Source organism: Colobus angolensis, unplaced genomic scaffold, assembly GCF_000951035.1.
Source record: "Colobus angolensis palliatus isolate OR3802 unplaced genomic scaffold, Cang.pa_1.0 Scaffold157, whole genome shotgun sequence".
In the NCBI taxonomy this organism is placed as follows: domain Eukaryota; kingdom Metazoa; phylum Chordata; class Mammalia; order Primates; family Cercopithecidae; genus Colobus; species Colobus angolensis.
The window spans coordinates 1,073,202-1,090,175 of NW_012114677.1; the positions used below are offsets into that span (position 1 = coordinate 1,073,202).

The 16,974-nt window shown below is 44.9% G+C and overlaps 1 protein-coding gene across 6 annotated transcripts in view; it reads right to left on the bottom strand.

Annotated features, from left to right (window-relative positions):
• Positions 1-16,974, bottom strand: part of WHSC1 (Wolf-Hirschhorn syndrome candidate 1) — a 93,497-nt gene that overhangs the window by 28,112 nt on the left and 48,411 nt on the right. For 4 of the 6 annotated variants that reach the window (XM_011936765.1, XM_011936764.1, XM_011936763.1 and 1 more), the window contains 5 exons: positions 15,065-15,146; positions 13,809-13,933; positions 2,445-2,576; positions 1,482-1,605; positions 192-392 (listed from right to left, as the gene is read on the bottom strand). In XM_011936765.1, the coding sequence (XP_011792155.1) occupies positions 192-392; positions 1,482-1,605; positions 2,445-2,576; positions 13,809-13,933; positions 15,065-15,146 (664 nt within the window). Of the gene's footprint in view, positions 1-191; positions 393-1,481; positions 1,606-2,444; positions 2,577-4,813; positions 11,278-13,808; positions 13,934-15,064; positions 15,147-16,974 lie in introns of those variants that run through there. The other 2 variants (XM_011936767.1, XM_011936766.1) reach the window with 1 other exon arrangement.

Below are 16,974 nucleotides of genomic sequence, written 5' to 3' on the forward strand. Positions count from 1 at the left end.
AAAAAAAAGAAAAAAAAAGAAAAGAAAAAGGGGGACAGGTCCTTTGTCAAAGAAAACCCAACCCAGCTGATGTCCAGTTAGTCACTCAAGATAATGAATGCTCTTTGGTGACAATCCCAAGAGCCCACCTTCCCAAGCGCCCATGGGCCTGCATCTGAACCCACAGCAAGGCTGCGCAGGTGCACCTGTACCTTTTGACGGCCTTGGGTTTGAAGGGTTGGAAGCGTGGCAGCTCACACAGCTGTGAAGGGGGCAGCGGAAACCTCGGCTCTCAAATACAGTCAGAGGGTATTTTTTCACACAAGCCTCATGGTAAAATTTTCCACATTGAGTTACCACACAGCGCTTAACATCTGTCTTGCTCTCTTTACACACGAAACATGAGTGAATCCCTAACAAAAAGTTAAAGAAGGGGTGGAGAGAGAGGTGCAAAGAACAAGAATTAAATTGCAGTTCTGAGCCACTAAAATCAAGCAGCTCCTCTTCAGAGGCAGCCACGTTGCTAAAGCACCTGGCCCTGTTTCCAACCTTGCTCACTAGTCCAAGCATTCTCCAACAAAAAAGCCATCAAGGATTACCTTGCTGCAATCTGAGCTCCAGCTTCACCTGAAATACAGGAGAATCTTACTAGGCAGCCTGGCTGGGAAGGCCCAGTTTAACCAGCAAGAAGCTTGAAGGAAGGGGCTCCTATGAAAAGAGGCCTTTCCTCCTCGAGAGCAGCTGGCCAGTGGTGGAGCCGTCACTCATGATTCTGGGCAGGCAGACAGACACTCCCAGAAGTGAGGTGCTGCTGTGGGACTGCCACGGCCTGGGAGACTCTCCAGGTGTCTTCCTGACCCAGGAAGTTTTCTGACACGAGCTAGGAGACTCCTTGGGCCCAGTGAGTAGGCAGGAAGGGCCATGGCTGTGCAGCTGTCCTCTCATCATTCTCACAGACCCCAGACTGTGCCAGGCGGCACCTGATGCAGTAACATGGAGGCAGAACAACAGCACTGACAACTCAGGACAAGCCTGGAGGTATTCTTTCTGTTGAAACTGAGGCTCAAGGTAACACTGTGTCTTCGTAAAGAACTCTATGTTCCTATGGACTTTAGTGTTCGGTGATCAACCAGGTTACCCGTACCCTTAATGCTGCACTGTCTGAGCGGCAGTGCCCTGTGGTGGCCGCCTCACACACAGCACAGGCTCAGGCCAGCCCACGGGATGAAAAGCCCATGACCTATCATCCCGCCCCACCCTGCCCGCCACCTGATGGAAAGGTACCAAGGGGGCACATAAGATTGAAATCAGAGCAAACCCTGCAGCCACTGAGAGGTGGGTACACCTGCCAGGTGCGGGCTGCAAGCTCCAGAGAGGGCCAGGTGGTAGAGATGGGGAGGGAGCTTGTCCACTGCAGGCACCTCAGGGCAGGACTTTGTGCAGGGGGTTGCAGGAGCAGGTGGCCGGCCAAGCTGCAGAGCTGCCCGCCCGTGGGAACTTGCCTGAGGCACACTCGCTGCAGGTGAACCTCCCTTCTGGCCTCCGGGAAAGCCCAAGGCAGGCGAGGTGGAAAGCTCCGCAGCAGGGTCCTTCACAGAGCAGGAGGCTGCCTGGCTTCTCACACAGCTGCGGGGGCAGAGCAGGCGGGTAAGCAGCGCCCAGCAGTCCCTTCTGCACCTCTTACCACAAGGTAAGCCGTCTGCTTCTGTCTCCAGTAGCAGAAAATCCCATTTTGCTACTCAAGGATATAGAACAACATGCATGGGCAAACGTCTGGCCCGAACAGAACGAACAAATACATTATCAGATTAAAACCAGATGACTGTTACAGAAAGAGGCCAGTCCTTAGCAATGGCAAAGGAAACAACAGGATCACAACCCTGAAGGATACATCCAAGATATTTTAAATCAGATTTGAAAATCAACAGAAATCAAAGGCATCCTAATCCAGATGGCAGGTGCCATGCTGAGTGCAGGCAGTATTCACCTTCCCTCATCAACTGCCTAGCATGGAAGCTCCCATGCCATCTTCAGCTGACGGATGGGGCAGAACTGAAGCACAGAGGGTATGTGGCCTGGCTGGTGTCCTGGGGGCAGACACAGGTCTAGTGATGGCCCCCTCAGCCCACAGCCTGGCCTGTCTGGTGTGCGTGTCATCATCGAAGCTAAAACAGGCCTGGCACCTCGGCTTTTCCAACAGGAACTTTATGTATGTGTGTGTGTGGATTACATGATGTGTATACAAATCTCACCCTACATGCGAATTATGGATGTTAATGGAGGCAACTTAATCCCAGGATTCCACTGGCAGTCAGTCTGACTCCTTCAAAACAGAGATCAGTGAGTGATGGTGACATTGGGGAAGGGGTCTGGAGGGAAGAGAGAAGACACTACAAATTCGCTCTGCGTACCAGGGCCCCAGTCAGACAGCAGCACAGACACAGCGGATGCTGCCTTCCCCTCACCTGGCACACGTACTCCTTTTTGGCAGTAACTCCTCGCTCAGACTTTTTGGATGAGACAGACACTTCAGTTTGTGTTTCATCTGCACTTTCATATGGGGACTCCGAGGGCTCGTCTCCCGGGCTGTCCGAGACCTAGAGATGAAGGAGGCGGATGACAGTTCACTAGTCGCAGAACACAGTGGGTGGCCACGCCCTGCAGGCAGGCTGGTCCCGCCCAGCCCCACCACCCTCCAGTCTTGCTCAGCACTGGCCTGTACTGCCAGTGATTTCACAGTGGAACCATCATCAACTGGTTTTTGTGATAATATAACCCGTAATTAGACTATGTAGAAAATTCAAAAATGGACTTTATTCTACCTAGTATTTAGCATATATATGCATATAAGAGGCATATTCCTTAAAATGAAGGAAGTGTTATGAACATCCAATTTGCTCTAGTAGGTGAACTAAGACAGGCTTTGGGAACAAGAATCTTGGCCCTTCTTACCTAGTCTGTTCAGGTTCTACTACTCTAAGGTGGGAGAAACATGCGAACACCAAACAAATGTGTAAAGGAACCACAGATGAAGGAAGTGACAGCCTCATCGGGTGACCATGCTGTCCAGCTGCCTCCAGGGCGGAGACCATGTGTCCTTTCAAGTATGTGCCTATGCGGGGGTGCAGTCAGGAGAGTCTTCCGGACTCACACCACAGGCTGACCGTTCGGTTTCTCTTCTTTCTCCCATTGCCTATTTTTCCTGATATTTCACAGTTCACTTGTTCTCCCCACCAGAGAAGTGAGGTGGGCAAAGACAAGGTAAAATCTACCTACTTGATTCACATCTGAGTCTATAAGTAAAAGGTCTGGGATAGAGGTATGGAATCCCTGAGCGAGCGGAATGGCTCGCAGGTTCTATCTCTTCTGTCTCTGTCTCCCCTTCATTTAACAGAAATCACCGAAGACCCGGCTGAAGCCTCACCCTCATGAACACAGCGTTTCACCCTCACCTGACAAGCAACATCAACAAATGTTTAAATGAATAAAATAGAGAATCTTCTTGTCTGTCAAATCAAGTGTTTAAAAAATTTGGTTTTTATTTGATGTTAGGTAAGTAAGTGTTGAACACTGAATTTTGGAGATGAAACAGAGCAAAAGCATAAACCATAAACTACATTTCCTGTACACCTCAATCATCACAAAAACAAGTAATTATGTTATCGGCTTGCTGTTTGCCAATGAATACAAAGTTAGAAATTGGAATTGGGCCACATTAAAAAATAAAAGCCAACCCCACCAGGGACTCTGACCAATCCTGTGACCTTATCAATGAGCTTTTCCACATTTAGCTGACATTACAGGGAGCGATGGAAGAAAAACAAATTAAAAACAAACACAGAAGTGTTTGCTGACTTCAGATTAATGTTAGAGTGGGCTTTTTTCCCCCCTCCAGACGGAGTCTTGCTCTGTTGCCCAGGCTGGAGTATAGTGGTGCAATCTCAGCTCACTGCAACCTCCGCCTCCTGGGTTCAAGCGATTCTCCTGCCTCAGCCTCCTGAGTAGCTGGGATTACAGGCGCCTGCCAACAAGCCTGGCTAACTTTTTTGTATTTTGAGTAGAGATGGGGTTTCACCATGTTGGCCAGGCTGATCTTGATCTGCTGACCTTGTGATCCACCTGCCATGGCCTCCCAAAGTGCTGGGATTACAGGCGTGAGCCACCGCGCCCAGCCAAAGCGGGCTTTTTCCAAGGGCTTCCGTCAGCTCTGACTGGTGACTGTGGGTGGTGACAGATGTGAGCCGCTCTTCTCGTCTCACTAGATACATCTCCTGACAGCACAAAGTCTAAAGAAAACGCGGCCTCTTAATCTTGATTTCCTCACCTTTTCCAGGAAGATGGACTAGTGTCATGAACACTAATCAAAGCAGTACACATTTTAAGGCTCTGTCACTGTGAGGCTGCCAGGAGGGCCCTGAGGGGGGCGTAGCTCACGTCCTGCTCTTTAACACCCACGAAGGGCCACTTGACGTGCTCTGAGTTCAAACCCCAAATTTAACAACCCCTCAGATATGGACTCAGCAGTGGGGACCTGAGCACTTCTGAGATGAGACTGGAGGGGGTGCCGGGGGAGCACAGGGCATCGGGAAGCAGTGGCCACACTGTCTGGGGCCCCACTCAGAGAGTCACCCACACAGGCGCCCAAGCAGACCCATCTGATGGGGGAACCAAGGCCCAGAGAAAGGGGCCTTCTGCATGGCTCAGAGGAGAGAGCCCCAGGGCTATCCACCAACCCATGCTCTTCCCTTAACGTGGTGGAACAAACTTAAAAAGCTTTAAAAATGAGGAAAAAAATGCATGGAGAGAAAGACAGAAAACACAAAGCAGTCCTGGGTCAGAGGAAGGAACAGCACCTTTTATTTCAGATTTACAGAAAAAGCACGTTTCCACTTGGAGAGATTTCCTACATTAACAAAGTCTGTTTTGAGGAAATAAACACTGAATACATATTTTGAAGGGAAATATATAAATGTTAACGACACACATGAGGCTCATTTCCTGATCAGGGTCTGGGACCCACATACAGAATACAGACCTTACAATAGTACAGTCCATGACACAGATTGTAAAGATTCCGACCTTTTCCCACCACACCCCCTCCCAGCCACTGGACAGACAACTAGCCACAGTCGGGGAGGATCCAACGCTCTCGGCTCGGCAACCACCCTCAAGGAGAGCAAAGTACGAGGGCGTCCCACAGCGAGCCTTACTCCAGCCGCAGGCTCCACCTCCACGCACCAGGTGACGTGACTCACTCGGAGAAGCCATTTGTGGAGGTGGCACATTCACCTGTACGGTCCCAACACAGTCCCAAATCTCAGTCTACAATATCTACGATCTATTCCATATCCAACGGGATGCATTTGGAAAGGAAAACTGCAGGGACTGAGCAGACACAGACTCTGTCAAGAACTTTCCCGTTGCTCCCCACGTCCACCACAGCCATGCTGCGGCACTGAGCTCCGAGCAGCTTAGCTCCTGACTTTTCAAAGTTTTCTTCAGTCTGAAAATACTTTCTCCACTCTCTACTCAGAATAAGATAGTACCAAGTTGCCTATTTGCCTTAGAAATACATTCCTTCAGGGCAGGGAATGCAGTCTCCTTGATCTATTACAGGGACTTTTCAAGATGATATTACCAAACATAATGGAACCTAGTGAACACATTCCAGCCAACTGCTAAAAGCACATGGCCCTTCAGGGTGACCTGTATGAGCCGCAGTCAGACGCCACCTTCTGTGACTGCAAAGCAGTCCCCTACTCTTCAGAGTGGCGTCATACACATTGAGTTTTTCATTTTTTGACAAAACAAATCCCTTCACAACTTGAATACGACATCGTTTTTGAAATACAATTACAGACCTTGAACAATAAATATTTCTATAAACTGACATAATTTTCATGTTGAAGTGATGCTTTTGTAAAGAAGGAAGTTGATGGCGAGAAGTACCTCCACAGTGTTTGCGTTTACAAATGACAACAGCCCTGTGCTCAGCAGATTAAATGAGTGTGAAATCAAGACTAATCTCAAACAGGTCTTCCAAGTTAACAGCACAGTAAAATGTTAGTCAAAATTAGTCACTCATCATCTAAAATACTATAGTTCATAACAATTTTTATTAAAATGACCCTTCTAGGTTACACAAACTAGAAACTTCCCTGGCTACCACTAAATTCTAGGGTCAGGGCTGGGGGTGAGTCTCTGAGAACAGAGGAAGTCTCCATTCACAGAGCACCGCTGCACACCACAGTCATCTTCTAACCTGCACAGGCTTTTGTACAGCCGTAGCCACACAGCCCCAAGCAGGTGGCAGCAAGGACCAAGTGTCACCTGTGGCCAGAGTGAGGCCAGGTGGGTGCTGTTCCCAATTCAAGGCCTGCCCGTCAAAAGTAAAATGAGTCTAAAATATCCTATCAACCCAATTTTGTCCCACTGTGTCCTGAGCAGTGGCCATCCCACAGGGAGCGTGCTGGGGAGGAGTGTCTGGCTGACTGCAGGCAGCAGGCTGTGCACTGTCTGTAAAGGACTTCAGGACAAGGACAAAACTGCCCACACTACACGTGCTTCCACTAGCACAGTGCTGAGCACATCCCCCATCAGCCAGACCAGGACCCCCACCCCTACCTCAGTCGCTTCTTGAAAATACTGTGTGCCTGGACGGTCAGCATGCTTCAAAATATTACCCGAGAGTTATATGCAAAAAGGCCAACAACTACAGGTAGGCTAGAAAAAAACATAAATGTGGATCTAACACGTAACCGTGGCGTTCAAAGGTAACCAACCAACAAGATGAGGCCTGTTGGGCTGTTGGAGAGACACCCTGCTGTGAGAATGTCCCAAAGGAAGCATGCCCCTTGCTCAGCCAGTAAAGGAATCAGATGAATATAATACAAATAATTTTCTACCTGCTAATGAGTCAATTTGACATCACTGCCAGGTAAATTCGTGGTAATTTCTACTATTCGAGGTAAAACAATAAAAATGGTACCCAAAGTGATCAAAATCAATTTCGTTGACACAAAGTCCTAAAATATGAGTCAGAATATTTCTTTTAAAATAAGCAAGATCCGCCAGGTGCAGTGGCTCATGCCCGTAATCCCAGCATTTTGGGAGGGTGAGGCAGGCAGATCATGAGGTCAGGAGTTCAAGACCAGCCTGGCCAATATGTCGAAACCCTGTCTCCACTAAAAACACAAAACTTAGCCAGGTGTGGTGGTGGCCGCCTATATCCCAGCTACTCGGGAGGCTGAGGCAGAATTGCCAGAACCAAGGAGGCGGAGGTTGCAGTGAACCGAGATTGTGCTACTTACTGCACTCCAACCTGGGTGACAGAGTGAGACTCCATTTCTAAATAAATAAATAATAAATAAATAAATGTAAGACCCCCTCCCCCCGCAAATTTTAGAAGCTAATAACAAGCCAATAAAAGCTTTGAGAGTATTTTGAGAAACCTTTTCTAATGATAGTTACTTCAGTTTCTCTGGCAAAAGACTATAATTTAGCTTTATAATCTCAAAGATAAACTGCAAACCTCAGCAATTACTCCGTTTATAGATTTTTTTAAAACTAAGGTGATGAACCTATTGATTTTAAATGCATAAAATGTTGTATTTTCACACTAAGTCAAAAGGGCTCTCACCTGGTCTGTATACAAAAGTCTACCTGGTCAGAGGAAACTTTTAAATTTATTAACAATTTAAAAGGGCTAGATATGTTAGAGAAGTGTGTTATAAGTCAAATGAAAAAGAAATGAAGCAAGCTTGCCAAAGTCAAAATGACCTTATTTTTCATCTACTGCTATCAGACAGGAGCCTCTCCAGTGAGGGGAATCCGTGGCTTTACAGTCCTCCAGGCACGTCTCAGGCCCAGATGCAGTGACTGATGTCAGCCACCAGAGGAGCCTCTGCCGCCAAGGCAACCCTTTCAACTCAACTGGATCAAACGAGCCAAGGACCTTTCCCTCACTTGGAAATGCTTATACTGGCTTCCATGCCGGGACACAGAGGAGGACAGAAGCCCAGCTCGCAGCCCTGCTACCACAGGTGCCGCCCACTCACATCAGGCTTCTGGCAAGAGCCCTCTCAGGAGCACTTTCTTATCATCTTAATCTTATATACATCCACAGGCACTTTTTTGGTTTTGGAACTAGATGCTAATTTATAATCTTACTTTTCTTTTTTAAACATTTCTGTGACAGACTCAGTACTACTTCTGGCAGCCTCCCACACACCTCTGGGCACAAACCGTGGGCAAGGAAGGCCAGGGCCAGGGCCAGGGCAGCACGGGAGCAGCAAATTTGCTCCTGACAGCATGGCTCTCACACAGCATCCTCCCTCCTTTCCTCTGGTGTGCTCAGCTCTTAAAGTCTCCAACTACATGAAACTCTCCAAATGCCCATCTTCCCACCCCACCCGTGTCTTGCTCCACAGTCCCTGAGCACCCCATTTTAAATCTACCTAGGCTTCTGTGTGAAGTACTTAAACAAAAAACACAAAATCAGATCCCCCAGAGCTGCGGGGACCCCTCGGAGATCCTCTAAGCACCACTCCACCCACTCAAGAAGCAGCAGTGGGACAGAGGACCCCCGGACTCCTGTCCGAGGACTCTGCACATCACACACAGTCACCCTGTGCCTTTCACCACATGAAAGATGGTATGTCATGAAACCTCGCTTAAGTTTCCTGCTGGTTTTAAGGAACAGTGTCTTAAAAACACTGGAGCTGTTTCTAGTTGGGAGATACAGGTATAAGAGATAAAATGTATACTCAAGACAGCACTGAGATGCAACTACACCTAGAGTCCGTATGACTGAAAAAAAGACATTTAATTTTTGCATGAACACTGAGGAACGGCCCACAGATCCATCTAGAGCAGGTGGGGCAATTTTAGAAGCAGATATATAAAGGCTTGATGGCCCAGTGGCTCTCAGATCAGTCTTAGAAAAACAATTCAGGACCTCTATTGCCAATACGTGCACTACCTCAAGATGCCACCCTATTACAATGGAGTACTTACATTTTTAGAACAGCTACAATCTAACCTTCTATATATTCTGACAAGTTTTCACCTCTTGTGAATGCCTCAAGTTTTACACTAGAGAGCCGCCTCCCCTTGCCAGGCACAGACATGGTGTGGTGTCCGAAGTGAGTCAAATGGGACTAAAATGGTTCCATGTATAACAACCAAAATTCATCTCAACAACCGGCAATTCAAATGTCTTAAGGCTAGAATGTATCACCATTATTTTGAGGTTCTTATGAAATGAAGGAATTCCATGTTAAATTAGTAGCATAATGAATTTCTGTACTCTTGGCAAGCCAGTAGTCCTCCCTAAGTTCTTTTAAACAAGAGCTCTTTCCAGCCACCTCCTTCAGGAAACCAGGAGATGGCCCTCTCGGAAAACTCCGCTCCTCTATGATTGAGGCCCACTCCTGGCATCTGAAGTGGGGCAGTGCTGCCACACATGGGACTGTCCTTCTCACTGCAGAGTGCTGAGTTCACTAACCCCCACCCACCTTCTCAATGTCCCCAGGGAACGATGTCACCTCCCGCTGAGAAACACTGTCATTCCCGTCCATGGTCCCCGTGTGCTCCTTGGGTATTCAGTTGATGCCGATGTCATGCTGCTCTTTGGACACCATTTGGTCATTTGCAGGGTTTCACTTTCTCCATAATAGAGAGGGAGCACCAACACACTGGCTGACTTCTAATGCATCTATCAGTTATGGGCTAGCTGGCTGGTCACCCACGCAAAATTCATCATGCTGTAATTTCAAATGAAATAACCTTCATTTTCACCAAAGCCTTTCAGGGTAGAGTCTTTACTTTGGGTGACTGCTTACTGAACCAGAGCCATTTTTATGCCATCTTTTTTTCCCCATCTTTAAATTTCATGGGTTTTTTTGAGAATTTTAATTTTACTCCTGAGCTTTTTCATGTCCTTTGGAGTAACACAGCTTAGATTGCTCCTAGGCCATCTTTGGGGCTATGTATCCTGCAACATTTGAGCAGAGCCAATAGAGCGACCCAACCAGCCCTCAGCCCTACAGTCCAGCACCCTAAAGCGCCACACACACAAATCCAGTGTTCTGCCACTTCTAGGTTTATTTCATCCTCGCATGCATAATGCAGTCAAGAGGACCACTGTTCATGCCAAAGCAAAATTTATGCTTTTGGATAAAAATAGAATGATGGTGATTTTATCATTTTTATTATTATAACCATTATTACTGTCACAACAGGAAACCATGGAGTCCTGGCCAGGCACCCTAAGCATCTTACATGCGTTACATTACTTAATGGTTTACAACAAAATATTAGTCAGAAACGTTCATTAAAGATAAAAAACAGCCAAAGAATCTGCTGGGAATGAACTGTGGGCTACTCGCATGGTACTGTGAATAGTACACCTTCTGCTTTGATGAGCTGAAGGGCAAGTAAGCCTTTTCCTCGCCATGCAAAAATGCGGACACCTGGGGCAGGACACTAGGCTGCTCCCCTACATTAAGACAATGAAACATAAGGGCTGATGCTCTACAGAAGCAACTGATGCAGCAGTTGGTGTAAATAACCTGATTACAGTATCCCCTCGGTCCGGGGCCTTGGATCAAAAGGGTTATTAAATGGTTCACAACAATACTGTAAATGATGTTTTTTTCTAAAAATTTACTGTATCTAGTGTCATAATAAAACTGTTTAGTAAAAAAGGATAGAATCAAAACTCTTTCTGCCTCTTATGTTGGAAATTAGTGTAGTATCTACAATACTGAACATATCTCATTGGCAATAAGAACAGCTGATGAGGACTCCTCCTAACATGTGCTGTTAGTAGTTTGTTTCTGAGGGTACCGACGCTGATATTTTCCACAAAAATCCAGTGAGTTAAAAACTAGAGGAGAAGCGACTCTAAGAGGGCCACCCGTTCCGTGCAAGGCCCTGCTGCAGCTCTGGACAGCCCCCAACTAAAGGGCCTGCCTTTCAACTTGAAATCTACATGGACCACTGGAATATGAACGTGTTTCTATTATGAGATGAATGTGATTGATTAAATGGCCTTGATTAGGTATCTTACCTTGGTCTTAAAATTTGTTATCTGTTTTCTTCATTGTATGTGTTTATTAATACCAGTAAAAACAGATTATCACACATCTTCCATAAAATGATTGTGATAGAAATGTCACTGAGTGTGTACGATGATACGCCACCTGCAGCAGCATCCTGGAATATTACATCATTCTAAGTGCAGTACAGGGCAGCTGGGTTCAAATCCAACTTGACTGGTGTGGGCTCCCACAAAAGCTGTTACCAGTGAAGGCGAAAAAAATAAGAATTTGCTCTACTAAAGGAATAAAAAATGAAGTTACAAAACACTTAAATCACATTAATTCCTTCACAGGCCTTTGTCATGCAAGTGTGTAATTTTAATCTATTCTCTTCCTCAGGGTGATGTAGTACCATGTAATAATTATTCCAATAAAAATTTTTATCACATATACCTTTTTCAAGAAGAATTTAAACTATAACATGACCTAAAGTGTTCTGAAATATCAACCCTATGAAAGTACTTTATTTCAAACAAATGTGATGAAAGGGAGGAAATATAAACATGCAAAGGGGGTGTGACCCAAATGGGTGTGTGTCAGTGTAGACCTCAAACAGCAATTCTCATGGTCACCTAACTCATATCAGAATCGGGCCCAGCAGTCAACAGAGTGTTTTTTATAACACTACACTTTGCCTCATATGCTAACAGGCATTCAGTATTGGAAACATCACAAACATTTACTGTAGTTCAGTCGCGTTAATACATAATAGACAAGTTTATTTGTTCACCTAAAGTTGTTTTAACAGCATAATTCTATAAAAATGAACACTAATGGAAGATTTATCTAAGCCATACAAAAGTAGCTTAATGGAAAAGACCCAGTAATTTAAATGTTTTCATATAAGGAACATGATGCACACTATGGGATCTACGCATCACCTTCAAAATGTAGGAAGGTGCATTGATTTCACATATTTAATGTATTATATAAATGTATTTAACAACCTATCAACTTCTGACATTCTAAAGAATTAAAAGTTAAGTCTAATGATGATAAAATGCTTCATCTAAGTCTTCTCAAGGTCAGAACAACTGCCTAGGCCAGGGAGACTGAGCTCCCCTGACTCATGGGCAGGCCTCAACCCCTGCTGCACTAGCCTCATGCATGACTCTAAATCAAAGTCTTCGATATACATGACTTAGGATTAGGAATAACAGACAAGATTTCAGCAGGCTCCATGTTCTCTCTATTGTACCTGACAACAGTATAAGCAACAACTCAAGTGAATAACTGGACCAAAATTACGATAACAGAAAACCTCATTAAAAATGTTGTTTAAAGCAAAAATCTCAAGTGAAAAGTGTTTAATATTCTTCTTTTTTTCTAGGAGTTTAACTCGAACTTGGACAGAAAGAAAGGAAAAATAATTTGTATAAAATTTGCCTTTCCATATTTCAGTAAGCTTCTAGATGTTTCAGTTAATAATTCTTACTGCATTTTCTCCAGTGTGTCCCAACGTCACAAATGCTTAGTTATCTACATGTATCAAACTGTAAACCAGCCCCAGTCCCACCATCCATGAGCAGGTCTCAACCACTACTGAGCTGGTTTGAGTCACTGCAGAAAATCCCACTCGGAGGAGTGGTCGCTATCTGCACCACCACGAAGGATTCAGAGCGGCAAGCCGCAGAGCTCTCTGAGGCCCGCGCAGGCCGCCCAGGTCCCTGACCTTCCTGCACTGGAAGGCCCACCCTCCTCTAACGAGTGGAAACAACTGAGGCACACCCCATCCTTCCTGGGGACCTCAGCAGGGACCTGGTCAGAAGTGCCGCCTTCTGACTCAGCACGAGTAAGGGGCCTGTCCAGCCCTTGCCTCGCTACCCTGTTCCAAAAGGGCCCCCAGTTATCATCTCCTCATAAATATGACAAAAACAGGACCCATGTCTACAATGAGAAAATCAGCATCACAGAGAACCAAATAACAAGAAATTAAAACTCCAAAGCTCTATGAAGGTGATCCCTAAAAATCAGGAAACCAAAACTACCTCTGAACAAAAAAGTGTCAGCCTACATTCTGTGGCTATTTGTTCTGTTTTTGGCAACAGCAAAAGTTTTAGGTTTGATAATAAAGTCTTAAGTGTCATGTTACAATGATGGCAGGCAGCAGTCTCAAATAGCTCTATTTTGCTATCATATACTTTGCAAGTCCAGAACACACAAGTCATATTACAGTGGTAGTTCTGACTCACCTCAACACTCAAGTAACTAAAAATGTGCCAGAATTTAAAGGATCAAAGCCATGAAATGTATGAGAACAAAGAAATCTTTGGCTTCCTCCATGAGCCTAGGTCTGGAAGCAACAGGAATCAGGTGTGGTGTGTGAGTCGCCCTCCACCCCACTCAGTATGTCAGCTCAACTGACACTGTGCCCTTTCAGAACCAACGTAGACTTACTTCCATGTGAACTCTTACAGTGTGAGGGCTACACAGAACACAACATTCTTAAGACAGATTTTAAGAACTATGAAACTGCATCAAGACTGAAGTATATCTGTACATGTACACACTGTGTGCGTGTGTATTAAAAGTGCTCAAATAAACTAACATAGTGCACTGTTTGTCCATGTCATGAATGTGAGATAGCCAAGAGGCCCTAAAGCATCTGCACTGGCAGTGAGCACCAATGCTGCACTTATGAAGTCTGAGCGTTACTCACACTGCAGCGTGGGCAGCTAAATGGCCTTCATACCAATGCCATGGTTACTGTTATTATTATTATTTTACCTCATTCTCAGTTAAGGATGCAGAAGGAGATGAACTTTTGCTAAACCCAAGAGCTGAAGATGCTGCCGTGGAAGCCCGATTTCGCTTCTTCAGTGGTTTGCATGCATCAGACAGATTTTTCGTTGCTGTAAAATAATTTTGGTTTGTAAAGTTTCAAATCAAAAACCCTTAATCTTTTTACTGCTTTAAAATTACCCCTCAAATAAGTGAAGTTCTAAAGATGAATCTTCTGAATTCCTTTGTCCTTCTGGTTTTTTATCATGGAAAAAATCTGAACATAAACAAAAGCAGACAAACTGTACAATGAACCCCATGTCCTCACTACTTGGCCCCCAAAAACATCAGGCTGGGGCCAGCACGGCTCTATCCGTATCTGGTTCCACGTCCGCTGCAGATTATTCTGAAGGAAATCCCAGACATATCATTTCATCTATAAAAAGTTTAGCACAAATCTCTAAACCTAAAGTCTTACATATAACCACACTACTCTCATGCTTAAAAGTAACCATGCTCTTATATCATCAGCTAGTGTTCAAATGTCCAATTGCTCACAAATGTTTAAAAAAAAAAAAAAAGAGTCTGTTTAACCGATTTTTAAAAGCCAGTCCAGCACCTCATGCAAAACAAGAAAAACAGAGCCATTCCCAATCCCCTCTCACTCTCCTCCCCCTCAGGGTTTTGTTTTCTTTTTAATTAAGAGTTGGAGAAGGTATGACTTCTTCAATAAGGGATCAAACAGGTATTTCAAAAAGATACCTAAAAGGTAAAAGGAAGTGTAATTTCCCCTCTTATTTTTTGGCAGTTATTTTTCATATATGTTTTAAGCTAGTTTCTTTAGCATGTGAAATATAAATAATGAGCCCTTACTGTTAGCTTACATGCAGAGGGTCAGGATACTGAAGGGTGACAGAATCTACAGTAGCAACTGGCACCATCAAGTAAGAAACCTGAAAACTTCTGGTTGAAATCACTTTTCTAGTAAAATTTCAAAGTGAAAATAATAGAGCCAAGTAAAAAGTAACTTCAATAAAATTTAGCCAAACCCTTCAAAACAACATACACATTAAAACAGTTTATTTTTCAACTGCAAGAGAACCTCCCTTCCTTCTTTTTCACTCCTAGCTTAATTGTGGATTCCTCCCCTGCCTTGTTCCCCTTCACCAGCCCCGGCCTTCCCCTTTCACACACTCAGCCCACCCACCCAGCCCAGCCTGGGCACCCAGAAGCCAAGAAGGAAAGGGCGCTGACCACATTACCTGCCTGGCTCTTGAGCGAGGAGGCTGCCTCCATGGCCTTGTAAGAGCTTGTTCTGGCCGTTTTGTCAGTGATTGTGTCTCTCTATTATTTAAAAAAAAAAAAAAAAAAAAAAGGAAAAAAAGAAAAAAAGAAAAAGAACAACAAAAGGAAAAGAAAGGAAAAAAAATCTCCTCATGTGAATGAACACAGGTTGCTGAAAAGTTTCGTGGCAGAAACTTCTTCCTTTGGAAATGTGTTCCACACACAAGTCATCCGTGGTTGCCCAATCTCAGACTTTTTTTCACAATCTGGACTGATTCTTTCTTCGCACCTCCCGCTCTCGCATCTGTCAGGAGGGCGAGGTGGGTGGGGCCACGCCAAGACCTGCTGCAGTCATGTGGTTAAGACACCTGATACAAGTCGTATTTAACATGCACCTAGACTCTCCAATGAACCCAGAGCAGAGCATGAACATGAGAAAAACTGATCCTTCCATTCAAGAGGTGCCCAATCAAGTTAGACTCAGCCCTGCTAAGTCAGGACCAACATTACTAGTATCACTACATTGAGGATTTCCAATTTTTAGACAAACTCCCGATACACTTAATGAACAAGGATCATCAGTAAAATATGTCACAAGTGAGAAAAGCAAAAAAAGGGAGAAATGATCATGAAGCTTTTATCGAGGGCCGAGATTCTGAAGGGTGTGGCTGAAAAATGCCCTGTCCCCAGAGCCCTAAAGCAGTGCTGCCCAGGGAACGACTTGCCACTCCTGCACTCATACCCAATCTCACCCACCTGCCTGGAACCAGAGCTGGTAAGACAGGATGCAGTGGTGTGGAGTCCAGAGGATCATGCACAAGGTGACAGGAGAATGCACTTGAGATGGTGCCCAGCATGTCAGAAGTGCTCAGTGCACATGGGGTGTCATATGTGGTTTGGATCAGGTTTATAAAACCCAAATCTGAAGAGACACCACTACTTCTTTTTATCATGTGCTATCTCCTGAGATAGTAGCTAATAAAACATTACTAGCCACTTAATGTGAATTTTAGTATTTTGAGTTTCCAGGGTCATGTATTTTTTAGGTATACTATTTACATAAATATTTCAAAGCAACCAGTTTCAGTATGATTGCCAGCAAAGGGCTACTTTAATAGAAGGTAACCTGGTCAGCCGCAGTGGCTCACACCTATAATCCCAGCACTTTGGGAGGCGGAGGTGGATGGATCACTTGAGGTCAGGAGCTTGAGACCAGCCTGGCCAACATGGTGAAACCCCATCTCTACTCAAAATACAAAAAAATTAGCTGGACATGGTGGCACGCACCTGTAATCCCAGCTACTCAGGAGGCTGAGGCAGGAGAAGCACTTGAATCCAGGAGGTGGAGGTTGCAGTGAGCTGAGATTGCACCACTGCACTCCAGCCTGGGTGACAAAGTGAGACTCCCTCTCAAAAAAAAAAAAAAACTTAGGCGACCAGAGCAAATATTAAGTGCACGCTTCCTGGTAACTATAAACCTTAATGACTACAGGTGAATCTGACCTAGCTTACTGCTGAACACTTGCTCGCTCAGCAACCTCACCTGATGGCAGGTGCCCCAGAAGAATGTTCTGTTGGCCAGAAAAATGGGGCAGGGCCTGCCTGCTCCTCTCAACTATAAACATGAGTTTAAAGAAATAAGATGAATGATATGGTGTCCACATATTTACACCTTAGCAATGTGAGATTTATTTTCCATTCTTTGAAATAAAAAGAACATTTTAATTTAGATCAGTGAAAGACAGAATGAAGCTTTACTCAAAATCACAAATATACAACTACTCTGTCAGAACTTTTTTTTTTTTTTTTTTTTTTTTTTGAGACGGAGTCTCCTTCTGTCATCCAGGCTAGAGTGCAGTGGCGTGATCTTGGCTCACTGCAACCTCCG